This window comes from Dipodomys ordii, unplaced genomic scaffold, assembly GCF_000151885.1.
Source record: "Dipodomys ordii isolate 6190 unplaced genomic scaffold, Dord_2.0 Scaffold47, whole genome shotgun sequence".
Taxonomy (NCBI): Eukaryota; Metazoa; Chordata; class Mammalia; order Rodentia; family Heteromyidae; genus Dipodomys; species Dipodomys ordii.
Genome location: NW_012267263.1, coordinates 4,281,385 through 4,306,239, shown reverse-complemented (window position 1 = coordinate 4,306,239; position 24,855 = coordinate 4,281,385). Strand labels below are relative to the sequence as shown.

At 40.8% G+C, this 24,855-nt stretch overlaps 1 protein-coding gene across 1 annotated transcript in view; it reads right to left on the bottom strand.

Annotated features, from left to right (window-relative positions):
• Inpp4a (inositol polyphosphate-4-phosphatase, type I, 107kDa) overlaps positions 1-24,855 on the bottom strand; it is a 133,685-nt gene that overhangs the window by 46,446 nt on the left and 62,384 nt on the right. The window contains exons 2-13 of the mRNA XM_013019842.1: positions 19,222-19,283; positions 18,151-18,359; positions 17,405-17,449; positions 10,443-10,561; positions 9,017-9,133; positions 8,660-8,739; positions 7,619-7,730; positions 6,709-6,799; positions 6,161-6,308; positions 3,550-3,680; positions 1,532-1,636; positions 188-296 (exon numbers count right to left, since the gene is read on the bottom strand). Coding sequence (XP_012875296.1) covers positions 188-296; positions 1,532-1,636; positions 3,550-3,680; positions 6,161-6,308; positions 6,709-6,799; positions 7,619-7,730; positions 8,660-8,739; positions 9,017-9,133; positions 10,443-10,561; positions 17,405-17,449; positions 18,151-18,256 — 1,163 coding nt within the window. The 5' untranslated portion in view covers positions 18,257-18,359; positions 19,222-19,283. The remainder of the gene's footprint in view (positions 1-187; positions 297-1,531; positions 1,637-3,549; positions 3,681-6,160; positions 6,309-6,708; positions 6,800-7,618; positions 7,731-8,659; positions 8,740-9,016; positions 9,134-10,442; positions 10,562-17,404; positions 17,450-18,150; positions 18,360-19,221; positions 19,284-24,855) is intronic.

Sequence of the window (24,855 nt, the reverse complement as noted above, 5' to 3'; positions counted from 1 at the left end):
CACACACACACACACACACACACACACACACACAGAGCAGCACAGGGTCTCTAAGGCAGCTCCTCCGCCACGCAAAAGCAGATCGAATAGCTGAATGTTTTATGTTCATATACTGAATTTTTTTTTAACTGGGAAGCATCAGACAGCTGTACAAGGACAACAACCCCCCACCCTCCCTCCTACTTACTGTTTCTTGGTTTCTTCAAATTTGTGTAGTTTTTTGCGAAGACCTCCTGACTTAAAACCTTGGCAGTGTGCTGCTGGTGCTCCAATAGTGACAACATCATAATTCTGATCTAAATGACAGAAAGTTCTTCTGTTACTCCAGACTCAGGCCTGCAGACAAGCCAGTTACAAGGATGTGCACAGTTCTCTGGGATTGTGCCTTCCAATCTATAGCCAAGCAGCCTTAATTCCCTAATCTTACACCCTAGCCACTTGAGGACCTGCTGGAGTCCAGCACCATCATCTCAGCAAAAAGAAGAGCCTAGGGTTTCAAAATGAAGTCATGTGAGGCTGCAGGAAGCTATGAAAATGTTCATTTCTATGCCTCCTGGGAAAAGATAACTGATGGGCAACTTTCTGCCACAGAAACAGAAAAGGAATCTGGGAAGAGGAGAGACATGAAAAGGGTTTGGGGATCATTTTATTTTGTGCTGGTATTAGGTCTTGATCTTCAGTACCCAGCTTTTGCTTGGCTTTTTGGCTCACGGTTGGCACTAAACTACTTAATCCACACTCTACTTTGAATTACTTTGGGGGAGGCAGGAGGCAGACTGGCTGATTACAGGTAAATCCCATAGATTTGTCTGCCTGGACCAGTTTCAAAACCTTGTTTCTCAGATATCAGCTTCCTAAGCCTTTAGGATCATAGGCATCAGTGGCTTTTTAGTATAACCCAGCATCTTTTTCATTATTTGGTGGTAGTGGAGTTTAAACTCAGGGCTTCATATTTGGTAGGCAGATATTCTACTGCTGAGAAACATGACACTAGCTCTCTTCTGCACTAGAGCTAGCTTCTCACTTCCTACCTAGGAGCAAATCTGGATAAGATCTGCCTACTTTAGGCTTCCCAGATGGGAATGACAGGCATGTACTCAGCTACTTCTATTAAGAGAGTCTTGTGGACTGTTTTGCCTGGGATTGTCCTAGAGCCACCACCCTCCCAATCTCAGCTCCCATGAAGCTAGGAATAATGGTGCACACCACCACACCCAATCAAGTATTGATAAGGGGGTTTTAGGAACTTTTCTTGCCTGGCTGTCCTCAAACTACAATCCTCAGCCTCCCAAGTAACTAGGATTATAGGCATAAGTCACCAGCATCTGCAGGTTGAGGCTCTTTAACTGAAACCTTTAAAAGTCATCTTGATGGGATATGTTTTTTTTTTTTCCCAAAAACCTCCAGTGGCAGAAAAACTGGAGCAGATTTGGGGTAGCTCAAAAACCAAGTATGGAGAGAGGAGAGAGAGGAAAGAGAGGAGAGAGAGAAATGAAATGTAATTCAACCACAAGAACAGAAAAATAGGTACCTGATCCTCCGTCATCTTGAACTCTCATCCTTTGTATGTGAAGGTTTGTGGGAACAAATTCTAACTTTTTATCTGCTTTCAAACTACTTGCTTTAAAAGAAGGACCTGAGAAATGGAAATAAGAAAATAAAGGTCATCAACATTTATTATGAACAGCAAGGAGGTAAATGGCTCTTCAGTTCTGTTAATGCATGTTGGCTGCATGTCACAATAATGGCCTAGGGTTGTCCATGAACACATTCCATTTCTATATGGTGGGTTGGAGGGCTACTTACTGAGGGCTACTTACTGGCCACAAGATTGATTCTGAGTGCTTAGGTGATAAACAGAGCCAGGGGAAACCAGCTCCTCCTAAGACTCAGCTTGAAACTCAAAGACCTGCCACACAGCTGTGATCCTGGACAGCACAATGCCAGCACCACTATAAAAAGTGAACAGGTCCATGACAGAAACTACCTGTTCTCACTCCAGAGTGCCAGCACCCAGGATCTGAGAAACTGGATCACTTAGTGCAATGCAACTCAATTCTGAAAAGTGATGGAAAGGTGTGCTCATCATTCCAGGTCCAAGCAGATGAGTAAATGCAACAGAACACAGACCTCAACAAATGTCTTTGGGTATGCTTGGTTGGGTAAGAAGGTTGGGTAATATTTTATAATCAGTATCTAAAATCTTAGTTCTTTAATCAGAATTCAGAATCGATAACTACTTAAGTGAAGAACCATAGACCTAACCAAGAATTAAAATGACACAACTGTAGAAGAAATAAACATTGCAACTCATATAAAGCAGTAAAGTTTGATTGTCACTGTGCAGATCAGCAGCCTATGCTTTATGTCTTGTCACAGGAATTAGTCTCTAGGGCCTGATACTCACACTGTGGCCCTCCCACCAGCAGTTAAGGTGAAAAATACCAAGATGCTGTGAGAAATGAAAACTTCCAGACATGCATTATACAAGGTTCTCAGAAGATTTGGATAACATTTGAGAAGGTCTATTCCAGAAAACTGAAAGTTATATGACTTTCACACTTACCCAGGGAGCATTTGTCCAGCATTGGTCGATTTCTTGCTTCTTCAGACAAATGCTGTCATTTCTCTTAGCAATGCACTTAAGACTTATTCTTCAGGATCAAATCAACCTCATATACTACCATCTTGTCATACCTATATTTAGCTTTTCTTACCCAAGTTTATGGACATGTTTTTATGTTCTGTGTCAAAACCGCAATAAGGGCTTATGTTATTTCCTTAAACCCTGAAATAATTTAAGGAAAGTGTACAGTGGAAGAAAGACAGAATAAGAAGATAGAGAATTATTTGAAATACTGAAGCCATAAATGAAGTAATAAAAACCAAAAAATACATTCTATTAAGTGTTAAGAACAGTTTTCTAAATCTAACCTGAAAGTTTTAGAAATCAAATGGCATCTTTTAAGAATAAAGAATGTAGGGCAAGGGCTGCAGCTCAATGGCAGAGTTTTACCATGTGCAAGACCTGAGGTTTGATCCTCAGCACTGAAAATTTTTTAAAAAGAAGGAAAAAAAAAACAGTGTTTACACTTCCCTTTCTATCTTTAGCCTTAAAATATAGAGTTCTATTCTGACAATTTATATGCTCAATAAAGTAGAAATGAATAATTAAACCAGAAATTCTATAGAACTGTTTCATCTCAAGGCAGATGGCCTATATGCTTTTGGTCATTTCAGTGATATTAAAGCAAGATGAAGATATTACATAAACCATTAATAGCTTGTGGTTCTGTCTCCTCTGAATCTTACCCTGTAGTGATTGTGTTGGTAGATGGCATCAAGAAGGGCTTTCAGTGCAACTCACTGATTTGTCTTTTTAATTAAAATCTGAAAAGGTATATTTGAAAGAATTCACACTTATATGAAATCTATTTTTTAAAACCCACTCAAGATTGTCAGTAAGAGTGTGCAAGTGATCCTAGGCTCCACCCCTCTGGCCAGGAAAGTAGGGAGTGCATGTGCTTGGAGAAGATGGGCCATACCCACCTTTGTACTGATGAAGGTCAGTCAGGTTTTCCTGGTACGTGAGGATAACTGTCTGATACTGGGTGACGATTTGGCGCCGAAGGCTTTCCCAGCAAGGAGACAGCTCCCCTAACTCCTCCAGCTCACATACTCTGCAAAGAAGACACAGTTGTCAGGTCTTGGGGATAGCTCACCTCGTCAGAGAAATCTAGGAATCTTGACTAAAAGAACAAGATGCACATGAAAGGAGCACTGATAGCAGAGTACTAGCCAACCCAAAAAGCAACTGAAGGGAAGGTAGACAAACAGCTACCTGAAAGAGAGATCACATGAGAAAATGTACCAAAAGGTTTTTAGGAACTCAGTAGAATGTTCAAGAGAAACAGTGGAAATAGTGAGAGGGAAGAGGCTGTCAGGAAGTTGGCTCTGGAGTGGTATCCTGGTGACCTTGCAAATACTACTCTGACACTGGCACAGCTTTCCTGAAACTGAGTAAGATGATGTGTGACTGTCCAGAAGAAAGGGACTGAAGACATGTCAGTAACTGCCATGAGGGAATTTTCCACATGCCTCCCCATCTTTCTCCTCAGTGGCTATCAGGCAGTGTCTCCTTGTTTTCCAGGTTCTGATCAGGTGTAGACTTTCTACTCCTACCCCACTACTGGGCTGAAGCCTAGAGCTGGCTCTTCAGCAATGGATGCTATAGTCAACAGTCCCTTTGGACTCAATGTCATCATTTTGGGGAATGGGAAAAGGACCAATATGAAATGGTACCTTTGGCTGTTCTTCCTTTTGCTGCCTATGAAAGGAAGACAAGGACTGGCTCCAGCCTTGACTTCTATGTGTGTGCCTGACAAAGGCATGGAGGACAGGGGAAAAGGAGAAGAGTGACAAATTATCTCCAGAAAAATGTAGGCTGTAAGTCAGAGCTGAATAGGAACTCCTTAGCTCAGCAATAGTAACTACACAATTGAAACAACAATAATACAAGATATATTTTTAAAACTGTACAACTGGGCTGGGTGCCTAGCATGCATGAAGCCCAGGGTTTGATTCCTCAGTACCACATCAACAGAAAAAGCCACAAGTGGCCAGGTGGCTGAAAGTAGTATAGTGTTAGCCTTGAACAAATGAAGCTCAGAGACGGTGCCCACGCCCTGAGTTCAAGCCCTAGAACTGCCCCCCCAAAAAAAATTTAATTAATTAAAAAAAAACAACTTGGTTTCTTAAACAACAACAACAACAGACAACAGATAACAGATAACAAAGGCCTAAGTACCTCATCACAGGAAATCAGTAACTAATCACAGAAAATGATAGAGGGCTCTTTAAACGCATATATAAAGACAGCAGGTAAGCCGGACGCTAGTAACTCCTGCCTGTAGTCTTAGCTACTCAGGAGGCTGAGTGAGACCTGAGGATTACAGTTTGAAGCCAGCCCTAGGTAAGAAAGTCTGTGAGACCTATATCTCCAGTTAACCAACAAAAAGACAGAACTAGAGCTGTAGCTCAAGTGGTAGAATGTTAGCCATGAACAAAAAGCTTAGGGACAGCACCCAGGCTCTGAGTTCAAGCCCTAGGACTAGCACAGAGAAAAAAAAATTTAATATATAGCAGTAAACATTACAACCATTAAGTGATTGCCTTCAGGAAATAGAAATTACAGGGTGCTATGTCTTTGAAAAGAAAAACAATTAGACGAAAGTTTTTAGGAATCAAACTGTATAACTTTTTTTTTAAGTTTTGTCATTTTATTATTATTAAAGTAGCAAACCCAATGTAAAATAAAACCCAATGAAGGTGGAGCTACACTGAAACCAAGATTCTCATTCCCTGCCAGCCACCAATCTGCTGGTCTCAGGCTACTACAGAGCACAGGAGCCCTGTCTATCTCTGCTGTTAGCCACTCTCTTAGGATGTCTTTACCTCTGTGTTGCACATGGCTGTCCCCTTTGCCTTCAGGTCAGCTAATGCTGCTATATCCCAAAGACCTGCCTCACCTCTCTCTTCCCCCAGCTCCCTTTTTCTTTTTCTACTGTGGGAATGACAGTCCTGGGGCTTGGCTTCAGGGTCTAGGCACACTGTCCCTGAGCCTTTTTGCTCTACCACTTGAGCCACAGCTCTGCTTTCAGCATTTTGATGATTAAGTGGAGATAAGAATCTCAGATCTCAGCCTCCTGGGTAGCTAGGATTACAGGTGTGAGCCACTGGTGCTCAGCCACAGCTCCCTTTCAGTGTTGGGCATACACTAACTTATCTAGCACACCTGAAAGTGGTTCCCTTCTCCCTCCCTTTCTGACCATTCCTGGTGACCACCCAGAGTGTAAGTACCCCAATCTAGAAAACAACTGGGCAGCTATGACTAAAGAATAACCAGCTATCTGTAACATTCTGAAGGATATGTGAGAAGAGAATGAAGAGGCACTGAGTGTTGGGCACACCTCTGGGGCTTCAAGCACAATATCTAATGAAATCCTTATCAAGGATGAGAAATACACATGAACTACTGAGACTCTGGCAAGCTAAGGCCACAGGCAAGCAGCAGAGAAAGGGTTTGCAGCCTAGCCTGTCTTTGCCTACTGTATCTTAGATAGGAAAAGATATGTGTAATGGGGTGATGATGTGACCTTACCTGGCTGCGTCTTCTTCTAGTAGGAGCTTCACAAACTGCCGGGGCACATGCAGGGAGAGCACACTCTCTGCCATCTGCTCCAGGATCCTCAGGTGGTTGCCATCAGTGGTTGGAAATCGGTACATGCGGCAGATGGCTCCTCCAAACACTGAGGTAGGAAGGCAAGGGAGACAGGCTCTGGGTAAGCTGGCCAAAGACCCATGGGTCCTTCCATGCAGGCTTTCAGTGATGCTGGTAGCATCAAGTCCTCTCTCCAGTCTTCTCAAGGAAGTTTAAGCACATAAAACAAACCCCATGAACTGACTATACCTGATACTCCTCCTCTATTACATGCCATCTTCTTGTCCCGGAAGATGACTAACTCTAAAGTGCAAAAAGCTGAGGCGGGGAGCGTATCACTGAATTCAACATGAAAGGAGAAAGAATGTCACATTGATGAGCAGGAGACAGGTAGTGATCAGGATGTGGCTGTAACAATCACAGAAGGTAGGAGCAGGAGGTGACCATAGGACTAAGTGAACACTCACAAGAGTGGCAAGAGTACCCACCCGATTTCAGTAAAGTGTCTTTTCGCAATGAAGCATATTTGGATCGGATTCCCAATGCCTCAGTCAGGCTCTCATCAACAGGCAGAACCATCTGATAAAACACAAGAAATCTGAGACTCAGGTGACTGCAGAGCCCACAGAAATGGAGATCCCATACATAATACCTGAACTCAATACATGCAAATCATTAACTCTACAATGAATATGCTGCCCAAGCCACATACACATTAATTCCCCTCTCAGTATTCTGAGCATTTTCCAAACATGGACAGTTTTCCTCACACCAATGTCTTATAAGTCATTTCACCTTGTGTTTCAGAATTCTAATGTGCAAAATGATGACAAGGGTTTCTCAGGATAGTGTTTTAGATGAAACAAAATATCTTTATAGCAATGACTACTTAGTGTTGGGGCTCTTAAATTAGAATTTTCATTTGAGGGCATGTAGTCTATGAGAGACTGTGTGTATAGGTGCATGCAGGAGAGAAGGAGAGGAAAGATGGACGGAAAAGATGCTGAAAAGAAGGCAGTATGCAAGGTGACTGGGGCATGTCGATGTCTGGGAGAGACAGTTACTACCAGATTATAATGGAGGACCCAGGTCCCTATCATCTCTTCATTGGCATGCCACTCACCAACCACACCCTGGCCAACTTCCTGTAGTCTTGTTCCTGCTCATTAAAAGTGGCCAGTATGGTGCAGAGAGCAGAGGAAGGCTCTAGGACACCAGAGTTTCATAGGCCAGGGCAGGATACCTTTCTACCTACTAGGAGCCATGCCTGGAGAAGACCAGAGTACTCCAAGAGGTGCAGCATTAATCAGCAGGTTCTGTCTTTTGCTGAGCACAGAGGCTATCTCCACAGGATAGATCCACAAGGCTCTGTGGGAGAAGAGGAAAGCATCTACTTACCCTTCCATTGACTGTGTCTACAGACCGGGTCACAGGGGGTTGCTGGTCTGACTTCTCCTCCATCTGCCAGCCAATCACTGTGATGTTACCCACACGATCACTCTCTGCAGACCTGCAACAAACAATATGTTTTGATGAGCTGCACTGAGACTGTACTTGTTTTCTGCTTAAACTCAAAGCTCAACCATCCCGTGCCTTTATGGTCCTAGAGCAGCAAGGCCAAGCCAGTTGATCAACCAGTCACCACTAACTGTTATATACCTTTGAAGGGAGGCAAACACAGAAACAACAGGACACAACAGAGATCTATGTCTGACTAGGGCTGGGAAAGACTTGCCTGGTGAAGTCAGAGGAACTTCCCACTGGAGGAGTTAGTGGTGCTCCAGAGATGCTGCCAGCCCCTGGGACCAACTTATCTTAGGCAACCAGGGGAGCCTCAGGTATTCCTTTACATTGCCTAATTCAGCCCAGTTCTAAATTTTTTTATCATACCATTTACTTACCATTTCCTTTATGATTTTCTCTCATTCTTACTGTTCTCAGGCTTGGGAAAGTCTTTCCTATGCCATCTGTTCAATCATCTTTAAGTTCTTTCTAAAATGAAGATGTTCATTTCTCTGACCCAACTAGACTTAGTTCTGGCATATAATCTATGTAAATATTTTCTCAAGCAGCCCTTTCTCTCACATGATCCCTCACTTGACCTAAGATTCCTGAATCCAGTTCTCTGTACACACTAAGGACTGCTGCAGGGCTCTTGTCCTGTCAGCAATCAGGATACCCAATTACAGCTGGGCTTATATCTCCTATGGATATTCTTAGCACATTGTCCTACAGACATCTGCTTGCACTTTTCTATTATGACAGGCCCTCTGATGGGTGGAGAGGTTCATCTTGCCTCACTTCAGAGAACAACCACTGTCCCACTCCAGATTAGTTCTGGAAAGAGCCTGTGTATTCTCTCAGAATAAGAATGGGGTCTTATTCTGTGTGTCCCTGGACCCTTGATTCCAGATCAAAGGAATAAAACTGAATACCAACCTTAGTGTTAAATGTAACCTGTGATGCCTGTCCTGGAGCAGATCTTTGACAATGAATGTTCCAGAGCCCAGTAAATACATCTGAGGAAGAGGAGGGAGATGCAGCATAAGCATACTTGTTTTGCCTCTGGTCAAATTTTTGTGGCCCATGGGAGTCTGGTTAGTTCTCACCATATCTCCCACCTTCCTCTCAGAAATGCAATAGGCATGCTCAGAAAAGAATTCCCAAAGACAAATACGTTTATAGGCATGAGTTAATTTGTGAGCCAATAGTAAAATAACTCTTGTGATCAATTCTCACTCAAATTATTGCATATCTGTAGAGAAAAAAAGTCCCATGAACCCCGTGTTACTTAACTGTTCCCTGAGATCTATCTTTGACGTCATACACAGATAGTTTGATTTGTGTCATCTGATTGATAAGTGAGTCTTGAAAGAAGGCAATACTGCTTAGAAATATAGGATTGTTGGTTCCCTGGAATAGAAAAGAATATTATCAGAGCTAGATTTTTTTAAGTAATTGTTTTTTAAATATACTAACATTTTAAGAATGAGCAACCAACACTTTTACTTGTTTGGTATCTAAATGCTAATGGTGGCATAAGTGAATACATATAAGCAAAAACCTTTCCAAAAGAGGAAAATGTAGTCTGACCTAGAATGTTACAGACCCAGACACAAACCAATAGGCTCACTACACTACATGAGCTGTGCTGGGACTCATTTCTAAGGGCTTCATACAAGAAAGAAAAACTTTCTAAAACTGAAATGTATTTAAGATCCAAGAATGTTCTTAGTGTTACAACTTTGTAAATTATATATTTGGACCTACAACTTGGGACTGTTAATTTAAGATGTACAAACAATCACATAGAAGAGGAATGAATGGCCTAAGTTGCTTATTTCTAGAACCCTGTGCTTGGAATAATTAAAGCTGACTTTTTAGAAGTTATCCAGGACCAGCTGCTAGTTTCCAGATAGCTATTTCTTGGTAGCATAGCCTTGCCCACAAATTCCTTAATATTTATATACCCTTTCTCAAGAGTAATGGTTACTTGGTCCGGTTTGAATCTATTACAATATCTCTGACTGGGAGTTCCCAACAACATAAGATGTAGTGTCTCAATGTCTGCTGGACAGCGCCACCTGGGGGAGGGGAAGGTTGCTGGGGTCTCCCTTGACTCAACAGCTCTCCCTAATACATCCCTGGCTGCCTCTGACTACCCAGGCAGAATAAAAATCCAGGCTTACATTTTGGTGCCATCTCTACCATGTCTGTAATCACACATTCTTATTTCTCTTGCAGGTATTATCTATAAATAGCATATCATCTTCAGAGAAAATGACCAAACAGGTGAATATACAAAAATAAATACTCTGCTAAGAATCTGGAAACTGGAAAAGCAAAGGAATTGAGGAAAATTGTTCTTTGGTAATAAACCAATTGAAAGTTAGTCTTTGAAAACATATATTTCTGTCAAGAAAATGAAGTAGAACAAAGACTATTTCTTCCAAGATAAAAGTAAACTGAATCCACTAGGACATTCTGAAAGTGATATTCTTGGATCTGATTTAGGATTTCAAAAAAGACCTTTTCTCAGTTGTGGACTTGGCCGCTGTCCCTGAGCTCTTCAGCTCAAGGCTAGCACTCTACCACTTGAGCCACAGCACTACTTCCGGCTTTTTCTGCTTATGTGGTGCTGAGGAATCGAACCAGGGACTCATGCATGTAAAGCTGAGTACAACTCCAGCTTCCTCCAGGAAAGGATACTAACAGCACCCACCTCAATGATCTCTGTTTGTGCATGCTTTGTCCAGAATGCCTGAGGAGGGGTAGTAACACTCACTGCTACAAAACTATTTGGTTTTCGATCTAGCGATGGAGTATTCAACTCACTGCAAGCTATAAAAGGAAGATGGGGAAAAAATGTCAGTTGTTTTAGACCAAGCTCTACTTAGTTATCAGCTCCAAACAAAAGTAACACTCAAAAGGATCAGATGATCAATTTGTCAATTGTTGTTGCAGAGAAGTAATTTTAAAAACTTCCTCCTTTTACTTCACAAGACAGTGGGACAATCAGTACAGGAGAAGGCTGCATTAAGGATGGCTTCCATGTCCTAGGAATGGAACACAGAACTGGCAGTCTCAGACAGGACTGACTGTATACCCTACAACTGGAACCTTAATAACTAATGGAATTCTACCAATCTAAGCCAAGGGATCACAAAGTCTAAGACAGCTCTGCATGTCTGTGACCTATAGCTAATACAGCTGAGTGTTTGGTGTCCCACAAGCTTTAGTGTGTGGTTGGATGAATGCTAAAATAAATTTAAATTTTTATAGCAAAATAAAGCTTTAAAAAGGTAATTCTAGTTATTCTCCTTCTAAAATTGATATCAAATGCAAAGTTAATAAAAGCTACTTTTCAGAACTAACAATACCTTGTAGAACCAGTTCAGTTAGGAAAATGCATCAAACTTTGAAACAGATTACAAGTCTAAGATATTTCTATCACAGAAGTGTCTCTAGAAACAAATTATTACATTTCACTAACACACTCCCTAATTACAAAAGGCACTATAAAAAAACAAAACCCACTGTCATTAAACTATGAATGTCATCAATAATAAGAAGCTTCCTTATTAAAGAGCCTGGGGCTAACACAACTTTCATTTTTATTGTTTCATTCTTTCAGCTTTTATTGTTTCAAAGTATCTTTACTGTACCAGAATTTCCAAGGATATTTCCTCTAAGTAATTATTTTCTGTAAGACCTTTAAATATATTGTCTCTAGATTTCTATCTGTTCTTTTATAAAACCACAAGTCAGTCTAAAATTAGTGCTACTAGAGTGTGTGTGTGTGTGTGTGTTTCCTGTTTCTCTATGTAGTATCTAGGAACATTTTATTAACTTTTCTGGCTCTTTGTTTCTTCTTGAGCACAAAATTAATTAAATTAATGCATTAGACAGTCTCATGTTTATTTTATTGTTTCCTCTTTCTCTTTGTCTCCCCTGCCTCGCCTTCCCTTCCTCCCTCTCCATTTTTTTATTAACTTGTATCTAAAAATTATCAGATTTCTTGTGTCAGGGAGAACAACAAAGGAGGGGGTAACAATGCCCAACAAGAAATGTACTCACTACCTTACTCATGTAACTGTAACCCCTCTGTACAGCATCTTTACAATAGATCCATACACATTTTTAACTTGTTATTTTTTTTTAATTCCAAAGTATCTATATGGTCCTTTTATGGTTTCAAGTTCTCCAGTGAAATAGTCAATATCTATTTTTAGTTTTTGTGCTGGTCCTGAAGCTTGAACTCAGGGCCTGGTCACTGAATTTTTTTTTGCTCAAGGCTAGCACTTTACCACTTGAGCTACAGCTCCAATTCTAGCCTTTTTGGTGGTTCACTGGAGGTAAGAGTCTCATGAGCTTTCCTGCGCAGGATGGCTTTGAACCACAATCATCAAATCTCAACCTCTTAAGTAGCTAGGATAACAGGTGTGAGTCACCAGTGCCCCACTGATATCTTTATTCCCCTTTAGCACAATGTTACAGACTGTATGTACCTCTCCCCCCCCAAAAAAAATACATTAAAATCTTAACTCTCAATGTGATAATATTAGGAAGTAAGGCCTTGGGGACAAGTAGGTCATCAAAGTAGAGGTCTCATGATGGGATTGATGCCTTTAAAGAAGAAACAAGAGTACTTGCTCCCTCTGTTCTGCTCTCTGCAACATGTGGATACAACATGACAGCTATCTGCAAAGACAACAAGCCAGCTCTCACTAGATACTATATCTGCTGGCACCTTGACCTTGAATTCCCAGACTCCAGAACTGTGAGAAACAAATTTCTGCTGTGGAAGCTACCCCATCTATAATATTCTGTTATAGTAGCCCACAAATTAAAACACAGAAAATAGTTATTTTAGCATCTGGAGCTAAATTAACTCTAATATCCAGAGCACCCTTTGCATTTGTACTGCTTGTTATTTCTCTTCATGTTTCTTATCTCCTCATATTTATAGATCTGTGCTTAATAGAACACTTGAAAAACTGTTTAGTCAGGCACCAGCTGCTTGCATCTCAGGAAGCTGAAACCTGGAAGGATCACAGTTCAAAGCCAAACTGGGCAAAAATTTCTGTGAGACTCCACCTCCAAATAACCAGAAAAAAAGAGAAAAGAAAAAAAAAAGCCAGGTTGTTTAGTGTGGCTTAAGTGGGAGAGCACAGCTGAGCAAGAAACTTGAGCAAACGAAAAGCCCTGAGTTTGATCCCAGTACTAAGGGGGAAAAAAGTTTTTGGAAACTAGATGAGGCCTAGACTGATGCTGTCTTTCTCCTGGCTCTAAGCAGCTCTGGCACTCTAGGGTACCTTCATTTATTTCAAGACTAGGATAACTTGAAGTCCCTATGATCATCTGATTTTTCTTCCCTCTATTCTAAAAGTGCACCCTTCTGGATTTTAAATATACAGGAAAGTTGAGGCATCAAGCATTGTAATCTGATGAAACAATGCTTTTAGTACTGTACAATTACTTTAGTTCTGAGAGGCTGTTTAAAGCACTGCTCAACCTCTGGATTTTTTAGCTCACTCTTGGAAGTCACTATAAGCCCTTGAAAGAATAACTGGGCCTCCAACTACAGATCCTTTACTGTCCTATCAGCTCTCTGGAAACAAGGTCAAGGTATTCCTTAGCTTTTACTCCTTTTTTTAAGCTATCCTTAAAGGTGAGATTTTATTTTTGCCTATCTGTTTTTTACTCAGAAGCATATAAGTTTTTTCTTTCTGAGAACTCTGAAGTTTCACAAGAAGAAGGCTAGCTGCTGGTAAACCCATTGGGTCTTAAATCTACCCTTCTCTTGGAAAAGATTCTTCTGTTACTTTGAGCCTGTTGCCCCTCTTTCTGTCTACTCTTCTGGGTCTCCTAGCAATCAAACAGTATAATGTCAGGTTGTGTCACAACTTTTCACTCACAATTTCTTGTTCTTGATGTCTTATTTTTAAGCTGTGAGACTGTTCCTTCATTTGCCTTTGTGGATTTATAAGTTTTTTTTTCCCAACAGATTACCATGGCTTTTTTTAATGACTACTATTAAGACATAGTCAATTACTATAAAATTCACACAATGTGTATAATTTAGGAGTTTATAGTCATGTAACCATTACCACTACCTACACTTAACATTAATGCTTCAAAAGAAAAAAATCCATATCCATTAACAATATTCATCATCTCTCATCCCTAATCCCTTAGAAACCACTAATCTCTTTCTGTATAGATCTATCTTGTCTACTTTGGAAGTTTTATATAAATGGAATCATGCAATATATTGCCTTTTGTGTCTAGCCTTTTCCATTTGGCCTATTTTCAAGTCTCACCCATGCTATAGCAAGTTCCAGTACTTCATTCCTTTTTACTGATGAATAATGAACATATTGTGTATTGTGTATCCATTCAACTGGTAGATATTTTGATTGTTCCCACAATTTTATTATTATGAATAATGCTTATGTAAACATTAGTTTTTGTGAGGATGTATGCCTTCATCTCTTATATTTTAAGGAAATGTTTTCTGGATATAAAATTCCTTGTACTGTCTTTTTCTTTCAGGAATTCCAACATCATCTTACTGTCTTCTAAACATAATACTTCTGGTGAGAAATACGCATTACTCCTATTGGAGATGCCTTGTGCATAGGAATTCACTTCTCTCTTGCTTGTTAAAATCTGTCTTTGGCTTTTAATAGTTTAATTATGTTGTGTCCAGCTCTGGACATGTCTCTCTGGAGTTTATCATTCTTGGAATTCATTAGGGTCTTTGGAAATACTTTCCATTAATGTGGAAAGTTTTTGGCTATTATTTCTTCAAATATTTTCTCCCCTTTCTTTTCCTCTCCTAAAATTCCCATTAATTGGTGTATTTGATGGTGTCCAACAAATCTTTCAAGCTGTTCTTTTTTCTTCATTCTTTTTTCCTTACGTTCTTAAGCTAAATCATCTCAACTGAACTCGTGTTTTTAAGTATACTGATTCTTTTTCTGTCTGCAGTTGAGCCCCACTTAATGAAACTTACACTTCAGTTATACTTTTGAACTCCAGACTTTGGTTCTTTTTATTAATTCTGTTTCTTCACTGATATTCATATGACTCAATAATACTCTTCATTGATAGTGATTATTATTTACTAATTTGGTTCCTTAGAAATGATTTTGTCTTTGAGCATAGTTTTTAAATAGCTGGTTTAAAATCTTAGTCTAGAAAGACAAACATTTCCTTGAGGACACTTCTTACTATGAGTTGTTTTTGTTTTAAATTTTCCTGTGTATGACATACCATATCTCCTTGTGCCAGTCCTCGGGCTTGAATTCAGGGCATGGGTACTGTTCTTTAGCTTTTTTGCTTAAGGGTAGCATTCTGCCACTACTTGATTTACAGCTCCACTTCCAGCTATTTGGTGTTTAATTGGAGATAAGAGTCTCACAGATTTTCCTGCTCTGCTGGCATCAAATCACAATCCTCAGATCTGTCTCTTCAGTAGCTAGGGTTAGAGGTGTGTCACCAACACCTGGTGGACCTTTGATATTTTGTGATAAAGCTTTTGCTAGGAATCTCTGTGTGCACATCGGGGCATATGGTCAATGTTCAGGCAGGCGGGTTATAACTGATTGTCTTCACTGCCGGCTTATGCTAAGTCTAAAGGTTGATTTCTTATAGCATTTTCAGGTCTTCCCTGAGAACATACATAGCCCTGAACATGAGTACAGCCCCATACATGTGCTGGCATCCATGAACATATCAGATTTCCAAAGCTTCTGGTGGAATACCATTCTCACCTTTCTTTTTAAGTTGTGGAGTTGTGGTTATTGCCCTTTTTGAAAGGAGAAGTTTGTTTCTTATTTGCCTCAAGTGTTAATACTGACACAATTAGCTGCAAGGTTGTAGTTTTTTTTCCTATAATGCCACGATTTGTTGTTGTTAGATTCAGTGTTAGACACCAAACGAGGGCCTCACTCATAATAAACATAATAAACAAATTGCTGAGCTACACCCTCAGCCCTGGTCACTGTTTTTTACAAACATATTTGGGGAAAAAAAGCTGTTCCCAGTGAGGATTTCCTGAACTAGGGCAAATAAGACCAAATCCTACAAGTGAGGTTTTCAGGGAATAGTCAGGCCATCAAATAATGATAATTCCCTGAGAATGAGGCTTTGTAGGATATCTCCATTCTGTCTCCCAGTGATTTCTAGGCTACTGGTTTTCACTGAGATATCAGGTGATCAAAGACTAGAAAGACAAATACCATTTTAAAGGCCAATGGTCCCAAGCCTAGTTTCCAATTACCTGTATCCTTTCTACAAGTGACATTTTCTCCTGGTTTCATTCATCTGCCCCTAGCCTACCTAAGTCTCACTCCATGTTTAATTACTAGCCAAATGCTAACTAATAAGCTCTCCCACATTTTTCTTTCAACAAGTATGTTCTATATCAATGTACATGTGTAGCCTCCTGACTAGAGGCATATGCCTGTCAGAGTAAGGATGACAGCAAAGTTAAGGAGTAGAAGCTTGTTGGTCAAATAAGACAAACTTTTTGTCTGGCCACTTATCTCTAATTTAATGTGTTGATGTATCTGACCCCAGAGAAGGACTAGAGTTGAGTCTTGGGAATAAGGTCCTCTGCAGTTAGCTTACTATCTAGAAACAAATTATCCAAGTCTTTCTTAGGGAATGGAGTTTGATTGCTTTCATCTTTGTCTCTGGAGCAAGCAGTAGAGCTCCTACATAGCAATGAGAAAAGTGGTTATACGAGGTCCCGTGGCAGCTTGAAGCTATCCTACTGATTTAGCACTGTTGTACTAAAGCTTCAGTTACTTAACTCCTCATAGGTACCTCTTTTATGCCATTCTACCTCATGGACATTACTGCCAGGCTACCAGTCAATCCTGATCATTACCAAGGTTCAGGGGTTGAGAAGGAAGAAGAGCAGGGGATAGCGTGAACTCTGGAAGATAAGGTCTCCAGACTCCTAAGTAGAACTCAGAAATGTCATGAGCCCTGCATGGTAAAATCCTCTCATTTGATCCTGAGAGGGATAGCACATAGATGTCATCTTCTTCTTCTACAGAGGGGAATCTAAGGGCTAGAGAGCTAAACCTTTTTTTGGGTGGTGAGGGGTGGGGAGTTACTTGTATACACTGAGGTTAAACTCTGGCCTTGTGCTCTCACTCAGCTTTTTCGCTCATGACTAGTTCTGTACCACTTTAACCACAACTCCAGCCCAGCTTTTTTTGCTGGTTAATTAGAGAAAGAGTTTCTTGATTTTTTCTCTATACTGGCTTTGAGCCTTGATTGTAAGCAGCTGCAATCATGAGTGGGCCACTGGTGCCTGATTAGAAAGCTAAATTCTTACCATCAGAGAGCACAAAGCAGAGCAAGAAGCCCATTTTTCCCAATCTTTCCTCAAGAATAAAGCAGGCTCTCTGGTGGCTCTGGGTGGGCTAACTGGCCACTGCAGAGCTAAAAGGAAAGTAGGCCCGTTGAAGAAACAGGAGCTCTGTGGGCTCTGTGTCCTTCAAGGTTCTTTTCTGCCCACAGGAAGTTCACAGCTGCATCTTCTCAGAAATACTTCAGCAGTAGCAGCATCAAGTTGTCAGAGACAAACTCATACCAATGGTAGGGTTTATGTTTTTCCTCTTAAACAGCATATTTTTTAAACAAAAGCAAAAGTAAGGTACCTACCTAAGCTGAATTCTAAAATGGGTTCATCTGGATCTTGTATATTTCCTGAAGAAAACAGAAACAACAGAATTTCATTCTCAATAAACTTTTTTCTACTTTGTTTTTAGTGCAAAAAAAACCAACAACTCTACTTTATTCCTCTCCCACTCCAAATTACAACAGGCTTTCACATATTTTTAATCTGTTTTTTCTCTTTCTTTCTTTCTTTTTTTTGAGGCAGGTTCTCCCTATGTAACCCACACTCTCCAAAACTCACTATGTAGTTAAGGCTGGTCTTGAGTTCACAATCTTCCACCCTTAGCCTCCCAAATGCTGGGATTACAATCATACACAACCATACTCAGCTTGACTTCTACATTTTCAACATATTGCTCCTGAGATTCCAAAGATGTCTCGGACCCAAAGAACAAACCCATTCCTTCTCAGTTCTACAGGCCTTACAGTATGGAGGGCTTTTTTCACACAGGCACTGTGGATATTCCTGTATCACCTATTGGCAGGTAAGTCCAGAAGTGCTCACCTAAACTAACTAGCTGCAATCAGATTCCAACACACCAGTTTTCAGAAAGAGAACGGCTTTCCTCTCCCAATTTCCTAGTTCAACTAGTAGGATGCCACATCAGGGCATGCTGCTTCTATCTGTCCACTGGGTAATCCAGGCTAGACCCTCCCAGGATTGCTACAATGTAGAACTTTCATGCTGAGAGCTTGTACCAGAAGGCTGATACAGGTCCTGTGAGGCTCACCTGCCAGAGAGAGGCCCAGCATGTCAGCTGCCACATCAATAGTGGATGCCCGCTGCATTGCACGGGCCCTGGCACCATGGCGAGGGCTGTGCTCTCTTGCTGTCATGATGTCATTGGTGACGATGTGTTTCTTGCTTCTGGGTCAAACCACATCAGATTCCCTGGCAAGTGCTGTTAGTAAACCCAAGTTTCCTAAGGTGGCAGTAACCCTACAAAATAGAATCAAATACTGGTAAGAAGCCAAGGATGATGACTGAGAACACTGTATTCCCATAAAGAAAAAATGTGACCTAATATGGGCAAGATGCTGTGACCATGGTCTTCTGGCAAGAAACTGGGGTGGACTGTCTGCCACTCTGCCCCTTTTTGTTGCTTCTTCTTCCTCACTCCCCAACTCCCCAACATAGTATGCCTGTGGGAATCTCATAAAGCAATCGTGCCTTACAGCACTTAAGTGATGACCTAAATGTAATCATAAAATATGATTTTTTTGAGATTTTTGTTTTACTACACTCTTCTTTTGGCTAGTCTTAAAATTTTTTTGCAACTTTAAAGGAATTCATCACAATCTCTGACAGGAGGACAAGACATGCATGAAGACATGTGCTGCCCACAGGTACCCCAGCATGGCAGAACACCGCAGAGATAAAGCTCATGCTCCTAACCTGCCTGTTCTTCCCTGAGCTACACAAATTTCCTATGTATAGAAGTCTCTGGCTATAATTCCTGCAAAATGTCAAGTGAAGGCACCTAATTGAAGGGGAAGTACTAAGAAAGGGAGGGCATAGTGGGCAAAATAGTATTGAAATCTGAGTTACACTGAGGTTGTCTTGGTGTAGACAGCGCTCTCAGAAGTAGGAGTTTCAGGTTTGTCCAATCCTGTGTCCTAAAACTCCTGATGGCTCTAGAAGGAACCAATCTTTACAGGTTAAGATAACAGAGACATTAAAAACACCATCTCAAAGGTCTCTGTATATCCAGAATCACCCCAATCTTCTCCAGGAAAGTCCACAGCTCTGTGCTTAAAGAATCCGGGCTATGGCTCTTAAGTCAGTTGATCAAGTAACTTACTGGACATTCCTGCTCCAGGACCATGTGGCATTTCTTCATAGTAGCATGTCCAAATTTACCATCTACAAACAGAAAAGCATAAACTTGATAAGCTGACCAAACATGAAGTTCTCAAAAACACAATGCCTAAAAAAGGTGTGGAGCCAAGAACTACTTACTACTCTATGTTCATTGGAATGCTACACCTTCATCCAACTTTTGGCTCAAACCCAACAGAATGATAAAGTAGCTCTCTGCTCTTTTCTAGCTCTTTCTCAGCTCTTTCTTTCTCTTCTCTTTCCCGGCTTTCTTCTCTTTCCTAGCTATCTCTTTCCCACCTTTCCCAGACACTCTCTTTTCAAGCTCTTTTCTCTCTTTTCTAGCTCTTTTCTCTCTCTTTCCCAGCTCTCCCAGCTCTCTTTCCCAGGCCTTTCCCCACCACGTGGAGGACCAAGATGGCCTGGTGCCAGCCGGAACGATGAATAAACCTACCCCTTATCTGAAAAAAAAAAAAGAATGATAAAGTACACAGTCATCTTCCCTACTTCAGGGTGATTGTTAAGAGAGCATGTGTCTGCTCTAAAGAAACATGTTAACAGATGAGGAAGGTTTAGGGAAAACAAGGTGAAGCAGAGACCTAGCTTTTCCACTCACAAAACTTTGCTTTCTGCAAAGACAAATGTGTAATAACAGGAAGTGCTCTACAGGCTCTGCGAGTACCCCACGCACTGCCACTCTGCCTGGGGGACCAGGTGCATTCCTTCAGAGAAGAATGCTCAGTCCCCATTCCCACTCAAGCGGAGAACTACAAGGAAGACTCCTGGTTAGCTGGCATCAACCACACACACACACACACACACACACACACACACGCACACGCACACGCACACGCGCACACGCACACGCACATGCACACACGTAAAACTAGGAAAGCACCTGAAGTACTAGAAAGTGCATTTTAGCTGGGCAATGAAGACTCATACCCATAACCCTTACTACTCAGGAAGCTGAAATCTGAGGATCGTTGTTCTAAAGCTAGCCAGGCAGAAAAATTTGTGAGACTCCTATCTCCAGTTAACTGCTCAGAAAATGTCAGAAGAGGAGCTGTGGCTCAACTGGCAGAGAACTAGACTCAAGAAGAAAACAAAATAAAACAAAAACTCAGGACAGTGCCCAGGCCCTGAGTTCAAGTCCCAGGGCTGGCACCCAAAAAAAACAAGGTGCATTTTAAGGTAATGCTGGCACAAATTAACAAAAATCTCACTGGTAATTCAACTGGTAAATGGTAAGAATTCTGGAAAGAAATATACATGTTAATATTCTTTTAAAAAGAGGCCAAATTCTATAATAAAGCAATTCTAAATATACTTATCTTCACATAAATTAGTCCTCTAATTGATGCTGGTCTCTTCTTCAAATAAAAATACACATTGCTGGCAGGCATGAGGAAAACTATATAGAGCTCTCCTTTATTTATAATAATATTTTAGAAGTGTGACCACTGTGGATACCTGCAGACTCTACTCAAGCTGCCGACAGATATGAGCTGATGAACTGGTGAACTGAACAACTCAGGGTGCACCCACTAATAGAAATGCATCTTAACTTGAACATGAAACACAGAGAATGTTTACTGCAATGATGATCATAACAGTAAGATCCTAAAGACAATCTAAATGTTCATCAATAGTAGATGGATGGAACACCACAGATGAACCTTAGAAACAATGTCATGGGAAAAGCCAGACATAGAAGACCCCATTCTAGGCAAGTCTGCCTGTGGGAAGTGCAGGCAGAGACCAAACAAGTCTGTACTATGAGAAATGAGGAGAATGGTATTGTGCAGAACTGGGACACAAGGAGGTTCCTGGATCCAGAAATGTTCTAGAACTGAGTGCTAGGTCTAGGAGTGACTCTGCTGCCTGAAAACGTATTGAGCTGTAGACTAGACGTTTTTGTAGCTCAACAAAAAGTACACTATTTGCTGAACTTTGATTTTGCCTAAAAGAATTACACTATTTGATATCACCCTTGAATCTACCATATTTCAGTTAACACATTATATACACTTGTATACTAAGAAGTGGGTACTCAAAAGGATGAAGTCAAGGGGAAAGGGATAGATGAATGAACAGAAGAAGGAGAAAATGTAGTCAAGAATCCAATGTGTATCCTACAAAATTAGTTATGGAAGGGGTGGGTAGGGGAATGATGGATGAGACTGTTTAAAGGGGTAACGTTGATCTAGATATATTGTATTCATGAATTGCTTTGTTAAATGGCAACTCCTTAGTACAACTACTTAAAAGTAATATAAATAACGTATGTTGAATTCTTCTGATGACTATAATAAAGTCAATGTTGCATAAACAACTATGTGGCAGTTCTGCATATTTTTAAAATAAAATATCCTTCCTATGCTCTGGTGACACCCATTGAAAGACATGTCAGAATGAAAGAGCCTGCAGGAGGACCACATGACATGCTGGTCAGATCCAGAGTGTGATCATGGGGATGGCTTCCTGTCTTCCCAATGTTACCCTCATGTTTTCCAGAAGGCTGAACCCATTCTGGGCAGCAGAGGCAGAGCTGTGTGTGACTTACTGTAAGGAAGGAATTTTTGCCTCTTGGCCTCCTAACAAGTCCACACCACTTGTCTTGCTGCCCAGCTTAGCCCTGCAGTATAGGTGCCCAGTCAGCCCTTTCACTTGGAACAACAAGCGTACCATCTAAGGGGAATGACACACTTGTACCCTGAGATCCTGCTCTGGAAGAGGAAGGGGCTCTCAACCCACCCATCTTACCTCTCTTCTCCTCCACTGTTGGGCTCTGCCTAATCTACTGAACTCAACTCTTCCTTCAGGAGTGCAGTTTGTATTGTAGACATCATGATATCATTAGAGATAGAAATGTTTTAAAAGGAGCATCTACAGACCAATTTTGCACTGGTTCATAGGTCACAGAAACTTTTAGGTCAAAAAGATCTTAGCAACCACTACATAGTTATTTGGGACATTTAATTATAATTTGCAAATTAAGTTATGGAGACCCAGAATGAGAAGCTAATTTGCACAGCTGAACTTGATTTCCCTTTTTAGTATCATTAATTTAAGGTAATTCACCAAGGATTCCTATATTCCCAAAGTCCCTATTTTTACTCTCAGTTCTGTTTGAAGATATGAGTTCATTAGGAAGAAGAAAACCTATACTTACATGAAGGACAGAGAACGTATCAGAGTTGTTTTGAGGGCTGGAAGAAAGAAAGCAGTGACATTTCATAAAAACTCACTGTTCCATCTGGGCACCGGTGGCTCATGCCTATAATCCTAGCTACTCAGGAGGCTGAGATCTGAGGATTGTGGTTCAAAGCCAGCCCGGGCAGGAAACTCCATGAAACTCTTATCTCCAATAAACCACCAGAAAACCAGAAGTGGCTCTGTAGCTCAAGTGGTAGAGTGCTAGCCTTGAACTGAAGAGTGCAGGGACAGCGTTCAGGCCCAGAGTTCAAGTCCCATGACCGACAAAAACAAAAAACAACAACAAAAAACCCCTTACTGTTCCTTTCCCTACTCTATGGATACAGGTTGTCTAAGGGATAGCAAATGCTGAGTTCCTACATGGCAATGGCCATGGTAGCAGAGGAAAGCTTTGAGAGCAGAGAGGTATTAGAATTCATATAAAGAATGGGGTTCACGAGGGGTAGAGAAGCATCTTCTAAGCCAGTCTTGGTAAAGATTTGCCTGCCTTCTTCTTCCATGGTATCTCAGGCTAGGAAGGAGTTCAGAAGGCCCCGGTGCCTCAGCAATCTTCTAGGGGCTGCTGAGCTAGAACTAGGAAGGAGGATGAACCATGAGCACTCTATTTTGGACCATTTTACAAATTGGCATTCTTCCTTTTGATCCATCTTATACACTGATATTCTTCTGAAAATAACTGCACAGCTGAGAGCATGGAAGTACAGACAGTTTTATCAAGGTCATATGGAAGTAAAAAATGAAATATTCAAATCAACGCAAAGCAAAAAGCCCAAATAGGAACCCAATCCTATTCCCCTCAGTCCCATTGCTGGCCCTGTGTCTGCAAATAGACTAAGAAGCTTCCTCATACCTCAGCTCTCCACACACAAAGGCCAGTGGGAGAGAAAGTATCATGAAAGTCCTGAATGAGTCAGTGTGAGTAGCAATCCTGGAAGGATAACTTACTTTAAAAGGGAGAAAGAAAAGGAATTTTCTCTCCAAACTCCAAATCTAGGATAGTTAAAATCACAGATCAATGAAGTATCTGTCACAGCACTCTCTAGCACCAAAAATTACTGTAATAACCGAAAAAAGATAAGTGTCCCTTTTTTGCATGAAGCCTTTCTTTTATATATTTTTTTTAATTGTGAAAATACCATACAGAGGGGTTACAATTTGCGTGAAGCCTTTCTTGTGACAGATCTTTCCTTACAAGGACTCCCCTAACAGACAAGCTCTCTATACTTCACTTCTTTGTGTGGCCATGTAAGATCATCAGGGAACTTGTGTCTTGAAAGGGATAGAATTAAACTCTTTACTCCTCCTATATCTTCCCAGATGTCCAATTCAAGCCACACAGAATAGGTGTCTAACACATACCTGTTGAGTTAAAAAAAAAAAATCACCACTACCTGGACTTACCTATGTCTGAGTTATCCTGCCATTCCTAGGAATGCAGAGAAGTGCTATTCCCTATCCTCTTCCCACATACAACATATAAAAGCTTAATCTGAGTGAGAAATAAGAAGTAACTAGCTTAGTATATAAAGACACGGCTATGGTTTGGGAAGTTTTGTTCTTTAGCATCAATGTTAGTTAAAAGTCTGGCCCATAACGAAGCACTCAGTAAGTGGCTATAATGAATACACTGATGCATTCTGCACACTGTTTGAGGGGAATGTTCCTTATTCTGTGAATAAGGTATAACTAGTTCATGAGAAAAGAGCTCACAGGTAGTAAAGGGAGTTTGAAGAGGCTCTAGGATTATAGGAATAACACAGAGAAGGAAAAAATCCCATTTTAGTGAGAGATCAACCAGACAAATCTTTTGCCCCCTGAGAGAAGTACGAGAGAAGAAAAAAATAAAGCCTCAATTTCTCCTACAATCCTTTCACAACACAGAACACACTGGTAACTCCACATTAATGGGGGTACCTTCCTATATACCAAGTAATCATTTCTTTAGCAGTCTCTAATAGATATCAGCTGTTTGGTCTTCTAATTCAACATAATTCTGATACTATCTACCTAGAAATGAAGCCAGATCCCACAAGTTGAGAGCTCTGTCCAACAAGAATTCCCCCATTTAAGATGCCAATCACAAACACAGACTGTCACTTACACTTCTGGCCCACCAGCTACAAATCGGGAGCTCCCATGACCATCTCTCCTTGAATTCACTTAATTTTCTAGAGTACTCACAGAACTCAGAGAAATATCTGCTTACATTTACTGATTTACTTATAGAAAGGGTATTAGAGAGAATACAGATAAGCAGCCAAATGGATGAGATTTGTAAGGTAAGGCATGTGGGAGGGCATGGCACCCTCTAGAAAGTTCCTCTAGATGTTCATCTATCTAAAAACTCTCAGAATTCAATAGCTTTCTGTTTTTAATGGAAGATTCATTAAATAGGTAT